Below are 6,912 nucleotides of genomic sequence, written 5' to 3'. Positions count from 1 at the left end.
AGGGGCCTGGAAGGGTGGGTTGTGGGCAGTGAGAGGAAAGCCCAGGTTCCCCCCAGCACCTGTGCCTGCTGGGGCCCCTCCGAGGGGCCTCTCTGCTCAGCTTGGGGTCCAGCCCCGCGGGCCCTGGTGTCATGATCCCATCATCATGACCCCCTCCCAGGGCAGGGCCAGCCGGGACCCTCCCCACCCCCAGCTGGAGGGTGCTCGGACCTGCCTCCTTGCCGAGCTGCTCCTCTTAGGACCACAGACGTCCTTGGTGTTGGTGCCTAGTGGCACTCCCCCTCCAGATAACAGAGGGTCCCATGTCACACCTGCTCCCCTGGGGAGGGGGCGACACCAGGAATGGACCTAGCCCGGCCCCTCCTGTTACAAAGTGGGGAGATAGAGGCCCAAGGGCCCTCTGCCTACTGGTGGGGTCAGCGGGTTTGCGGGGGGCCACTGAGGCTTCCTAGGACCCCAGCCGATTCCAGCAGAGCCTACGTCCAGATGGGGTCCAGTGGGAACGACACTGTGGTGTCCCAGCCCTTCCACAGGGGCCTCTCGCCTCGGGGCACCAGGGTGGATATGACTGTGGAACAGTGAGGAGCGGGGGCTTGCACCCCTTCCCCAGAGCTGCCTGGGCACCTCAGTGCCCAGCCCCGAGGGGCAGTGGGCACCCTCCGCCCTCCCTGGAGAGGTGGGAGCACAAGGGGTGGCTCGCGGGAGCGCAGGGGCCAGGGGTAGGCGGTCATACAGCTGGACGGCCCCCCAGCCCTCTGTAGGGGGAGCATCAGGGGCCGAGCTGAGCTCATCACCCCAGGGCCTGGAGGCCCCCCTCCCATGTGCTCCATGTCCTTGTAAATCAGTTTCCCCTCTATGGAGCGGGGGACATAATTTACATAAAGGGCGCATGTTCCCATGACCTCGTTCTCACTGCACTCAACAAGAGTTTTAGGATCTCTCTGCACATCTGGCTGCTCCCAACCACTAGGGAACATCCCTGACGGGTCCCTCCTGCTGGGAGAGCCCCCCAACCCGGCCCCGGCTGCCCTCTATCGCCCCTGGTGGCCGGCACAGGCACTGCGGCCCAGCCCTCGGCCTACACTGCATCCCTGGGACCCAACGGTGCCTGGCGGACCCCAATCCCCAGGCCTCACGTAGAGCCCTTGGACCGCCGTTTCTGCCCCTTGGGAGCAACGCTGTGCACCAGTGTTTGGACGTGCAGATCCCGCCTCTCCACCCACACCCCTGCGAGCCCTTGGGTTTCGGTGAACCCCACTCACCTCCTCCCGGCTCTCTGTTGTCAGCACTCCTGACATTGGGCCCCAAACCGCGCCCCCCCAGTTGTCACCCATCTACCCCGTCACTGGAACCAAGTCCGTTTGAGGGCTGGCCGGGGCCGGCATCCTCACTTTCTGGCCCTTAAGATCTGAAACTGTGAAGGGCTTCACCCATCTTCTCGCGAGATAATTCCGGTATTTCCGGGGTTTGTTGCCACGCTGAACAGGATCTTATTCCGTATTCTGTTTTCTAGTGGGTCATTGGCAGTATTTTAGAACTACAGATTTTTATAGGTTTTATACATCTCCTATCATCGATATGACTTTATGGCCCACTTTGCCAAATTCTTATGATTGTGCTCATCTGTCTCTGGCCCTCTCAGCTTTCCTAAAGCGACAGGCTGGTCTATCCCTTCCCCGCAGGTCTGAACACCTCTCACTTCTTTTGCTCACCTGATGGTATGGCCTGGGGTCCTCCAAGCTCTGCTGGGGTCAGGAGGAGTGAGTGACGATCTGATTCTCCATCTTTAAGGGAATTTGTTCATTCTTCCCACGAAGTTTACAGGGCCCAACCCAGGTCCTGTCCAGGTGGCCCAGCATGACGCAAGCCGAGCCCATGCCCCCAGTTCTAATGTGGAAGGACGGCCAGAAATACAGGCTGTCACATCAGGGCTGAGGAGACCAGCAACGCGGGGGAGGGGAGGCAGGAGCCCAGGTCGGGGGGCGAGGAGGCCTGGGCCGCTTGCTGGAATCCATCACTTTCCCTGCCCAACTAGTACATTCTTAGCACATGACCATTGCCAAGAAAGCGCCTTTCTGTACCCAGTTTCCCAAGCACTTACATCCGAAAGAGAGCTGAACTTTATCGAATGCTGTTTCTCCTTCTAGCAAGACCGTCGTGATTTTTCACGTCACCCAAACACATGGACACATTTTCTGATGTTAAACTGTCCTCTCATTTTAATCAGGTCCAAGTCCCATTGGATCAAGTGGGTTTTTTCTAAATATTTTTGAGACGCCGGCATATGTTACTCAGGCTTTCTGCATACATGTTGTGAGTCTGTAATTTTCTTTTCTCGTACTGCCCTCACCTGGTTGTAGAACCCAGTTGGGACTGGCCTCCTGAAATGAGTCGCGTTTCCTCTACTTAATGTTTCTGGAACATCTCACATCAGACAAGTTCCCGTGTCTTGGAAGTCTGGCCCAGCCCCCTTTACTGACACCTGTCCCAGGTGTTCCTGGTGACAGAGGGGGAGGTGGAGCTGTGACTACTGTTTGCATTTACTTGTTACTAGTTTATTCACATTTTTATTTCTACTTACACTGATCCTGGCATTTTATACTTTCCCAAAACATATCCATTTTTCTAAGTGTTCAAAGTTACTAGTACATAGCTGTTCCTAATACTCTCTTTTGTGTCTTATTCTCTGTGTCTGTAGTTAACCCTCCCATCTTCTGTATTGTTTTTTCTTGCTTCATGTTTAAAAAAATCATCAATCTTATTAGAATATTCTTCTTTATTACTCTTCAAAGACGGAATTTTAGGTTTGTTAAATGTTCCGTTATTCTCCATTCGCTGAGTGTGACGCTCATAGACTTAAACATAGATGTATACATATGTGAATAGAAATAAATGAATATAGGCATAGCTATACACAGCATGTGTGTAAAGGTGATTAAAACATTATCACTGCTGTGTCTTGCTTTTGTATTGGCTTTTATATTAAAATCACCAGTTTAATCATTTCCGCCTGTTACACCCCCCACAGCTTCACGAATCTGAGCCCCGACTGCCGGTGCATGGATGTGCGTATGTTTACATGCAGGCATGTACGATGCTTTTCACCCTGAAACAACAAAACTCACGGCCCGGCTTTCTTTCTGTTTACTTTGTACGCTTATACTTCTGTCCTTCCAGGAATGTCTTCCGTAAACAAAATGCGGTTGAAGCATGTTTAATGCAGTCTAGGAATCTGATCTGTGATCATCTGTAACAACGTCAATCAGGCTTTAATCTGCTTCCTTATCCTGCTGGACTCTTCCTTCCTTCCTGCCTTCCCCTGGAGAGGTGAAATTCCCTCCCATCTGAAAGTTAAACATCCTGCCAGCATTTTTGCGGAGGTCACAGTTTCTTATTCAGCTCCAACTGCACTAGAGTTTCGCTTCCTTTTATCAGTGTCTTTCTCTTCCCCACCTGCCTCAGCTCCCACCTCACCTGGCTTCCGCTGTGACTGTTGTGATTCTCTTAATCACTAGGTCATATGGGAAATGCAGTGACTACCTCACACTTTCCCTTCTTGCTGGGAAACTTCTCTGAGTGTATTTTCACGTCTGGTTCTCGCGCGGTGCCCACCAAGGCCCTGGACACCTGAGAATAAACACCCACTTTGCTCCTCAGTGACAGTTTAGCAGGACACATGGTTCAAGGCCGTGAAATTCAAATTTCGACATCTCCCCTTCAACGTTTTGAAATCAACATCATCGTCTTCTCGCTTTCAGTGTTTCTGCTGTGGAGTCAGATGTCACTCTTGACTCCTGTTTATTTTTTCTGGGCATTGTAGCATTTCTCCTTGCCACTACTACTCTTTAAGTCCTTTGGACGAGGGCTTTTTTACTTTGTTTTATTTGCACTTTGAGTGCTTTCCATCTGAGACCATCCAGCTTTGCACCTGAGAACTTGCTACTTTGTGTCAATGGGTTTTACCTTCTTTTTCTAGGACTTCAGACACACGGGTGTTAACACTTCCCTTGGCCATTTCTACCAATCTCTCCTTTGTATCTTCTCTCTCTCAGCCTCCATGCTGCCTCCTGGGAGTGTCCTGAGCTGGAGAACCCACTATTCAGCCTGATTCCTGCCACCCTCCCTCCGACTGCAGCGCCCACACGCTCCCGCTCAGTCCTGCCCCTGGTCCCTCTTGGCCTCTGCTTCTTCCTGCACCACGGTACCACCACCATCCCCAACCCCTTCCAGGTATGGACTATATTCATGTCCCTCAGAGTCTTAACACGGTGGCCCGTTAATTCGGTTTCCTCTGCTACTGGCTGTTCACTAGTCGTCTAAGGGGACAGGGCTTTCTAGAACCCACCCTATTTTGCCCCATGAGATCCTTCGCCCTTAGAGGCATCAGCTACCTGGGCTGGTGCTGGAGGGGAGGGGGAGGGGGCTACAGCCCAGACCTAAGTGTCCGGCGTGACAATCTGGGTCCAGCCCTCTCCATTGGCTCTACCCTAAAGATAGGGCCAGGGTAGGAGTAGGGGGGCACCCAGGCTGCCCCCAACGGCACCCCTGGCCTCCTCCCCTCGGGGCCATGCTGCCCCCACGCAGGCTCTAGGACTCAGCGCTTCCTCGGTCTCCGGGCACCACGCCCCTCTAGAGCACCGGGAACTGGGATAAAACTCAACTTTGCTTGTGTGGCACCCCGGTCCCCAGGGGGCACAGGGGCCAAGCGGGCCTCTGCGGTCAGGCGCGTTCATGGCGGCAGGCCCAGGAGGCCACCCCGCGGCGCCCACACGAAGCAGTGAACACAAGGCCTTGAGGAAGTGGCTGCTCCTTTCTTAACTTACTGGGTTTCACATGGTACCGAAGCGCCCACCCAGAGGCCCCTCAGGGTCCCGCAGTCCCGAGTCAGGGCTTCCCGGGCTGGGCAGGAGGCGGGCAGCCCTCCAGCGCCCAGGGGTGCAGTGGGCATGTCTGGCTGCCCATAAATACCTTTCCATAAATACGGCCCAGCTGTTTCCAGGTAAACAGGCTGAGCTGCAGCAGTCCCCGGGCCTAGCACCAGAAGAACCTGCTCCGAGGGCAGGGGCCCCACGCCCGCACCTGCACCCACACCTGCCCGCAGTCCCGCCCCAGGGCGCCGGCCGGGGGCTGCCTCCACACTGTGGCCCCGCGCCGGTGCCCCGGTGCTGCAGAGCGCGGCTGGGCAGGGCCTCCCTCCTCGTGGCCAGACGATCCTTGCAGCTGCACGACTGTCCCCAGGCCTCGGAGACAAGGGCGGGGCAGGAGTCCCGGCCCCCGGCGTCCCTCCTCCGTGGTCACCAAGGCCCCTGGGTCCTCTCAGCGGCCCCTGGGAGACAGGCCTCAGCGGGCGCTGCCCCTGAGCTACTGCTTCTCTGCGCTGCTGCTGCTGAGACCGGGGCGGTGGGAGGCTGACTGTGAAGCCACTGAAGGGGCAGGAGACGAGCAGGTCACCCCGGGGCAGGGGCAGACTCTCCACGTTTTCAGAGCTCTGGGCTCAGGACTCCCCTCCTGTCCTTCCAGCCCCAGCCCGACAGAGGGGGGCAGCCCAGCCGCTCCTCCCCAGCTGCCCCCGACGCCTCATCTCTGCGGCCCAGATTCTGGAATGCCCACCACCCAGTGGGGCCCAGATCACACGCGAGTGCCCGATTCTCACCCCTCCTCTGGCCTCAGTCTGCTGGTAACGAACACGCGATGCCACCAAATGCCACCCTCCTGGCAAAGTGGGGATGCCCCCGGCCCCCTTACCTGGGCCCTGGGCTGTGGATGGGGTCTCGGGGAACTGGGAGGGCCCACCTGAAGGCAGACAGACACGCTACTGCCCCACCCTTTGCTGGGCAACAGAAACGGGGCAGCGAGGCCTGCAGGGACCCCCACTCCCACCCTGCAGGGCCTCTCCCCACCTCACTCCTATGCAAATGATGGGGCTCTCCCGTTCCCCAAAGGCAAGTTCCCAGCCCTGCCTGCTGGAAGAGGGGCCGGGAGGTGGGACTTCGGGCTGGATGGGGAGGGACTAAGCAGGGTCCACTCCAGGACAGAGGGCAGCGAGGCCCTGCCTGTCCTCCTTCCCAGCAGGGCTCTGCTCAAGCAGACGGGGCCTCAGGCAGCTGAACCCCCAGCTCCTGACCCTCGCTGAAGGTCAAGGCCGCCCAGGACGCCTGCGGCGCAGTACCATACCTGACCACCAGGTGCCGCCATGGACAGCGTTCATCCCAGCACCAGCCCCCCAGGTTCTGCCTCCACCTGCCCCACCCCACCCCTCTGCAGGAGGTGGGATCCTTCCCCTAAAGGTGCTTAACAGTTTGGGGCCAGGGCTGCCTCGACGAGGCTCCAGAAGATGCACACACAGTATGAAGACCACGGCTGGGGCCCCCAAACCAAGGAGCCCAGACTGGAATCCCCGCTCACAGCCTGGCTCCCCCTTCGCCCCATCGCAGGGCCTGCCGGCACAGGCCCCAAGCCAGCCTCTGCTCTCGCTTGGCAGACACGGCCTCTCGGTGCTGCCTCTTCCCAGGAGCAGGCTGGGCCTGGGGGAGGGGACCGGGACACCAGAGGAGCACAGCTGGCCGGAGGGGCAGGGCACCCCGAGCTCTGCCTGCGGGCAGCACATTCCCCCCGAGGCTCAGGGGGCTGAGAGGCCACGGTGTCATCACGGCACCTTCCCCGACCCTGCCCGTGGGTGCAAACAGGAACACGAATGCACTGGAGCACAGGCATGCCGTGAAGCACACGTGCGCATGGGAGCACACACACACTGGGACGCACGCAGGTGCTAGCGTGCACAGACGGGAGCACACGCCTGTGCTACTGCACACGCATGCACGGGCGCACCGTCGTGCCCTGGTTCACACACACACAGGGCGAGGAAGGGGTGGGGCGGTGGGCTGGGTCTGCGCCCACCCACGCTGGATCACC

The 6,912-nt window shown here is 58.0% G+C and overlaps 1 protein-coding gene across 3 annotated transcripts in view; it reads right to left on the bottom strand.

Annotated features, from left to right (window-relative positions):
- Nucleotides 1–1,197: 1,197 nt before the first annotated feature.
- Nucleotides 1,198–6,912, bottom strand: part of MEGF6 (multiple EGF like domains 6) — a 101,856-nt gene continuing 96,141 nt past the window's right edge. For 2 of the 3 annotated variants that reach the window (XM_073797133.1, XM_073797143.1), the window contains one exon: nt 5,281–5,793. In XM_073797133.1, the coding sequence (XP_073653234.1) occupies nt 5,495–5,793 (299 nt within the window). In that variant the 3' untranslated portion in view covers nt 5,281–5,494. Of the gene's footprint in view, nt 5,794–6,912 lie in introns of all 3 variants that reach the window. The other variant, XM_073797140.1, reaches the window with a different exon arrangement.

Source organism: Tursiops truncatus, chromosome 1 (assembly GCF_011762595.2).
Source record: "Tursiops truncatus isolate mTurTru1 chromosome 1, mTurTru1.mat.Y, whole genome shotgun sequence".
Taxonomy (NCBI): domain Eukaryota; kingdom Metazoa; phylum Chordata; class Mammalia; order Artiodactyla; family Delphinidae; genus Tursiops; species Tursiops truncatus.
This window is presented reverse-complemented; position numbering and strand designations above follow the sequence as displayed.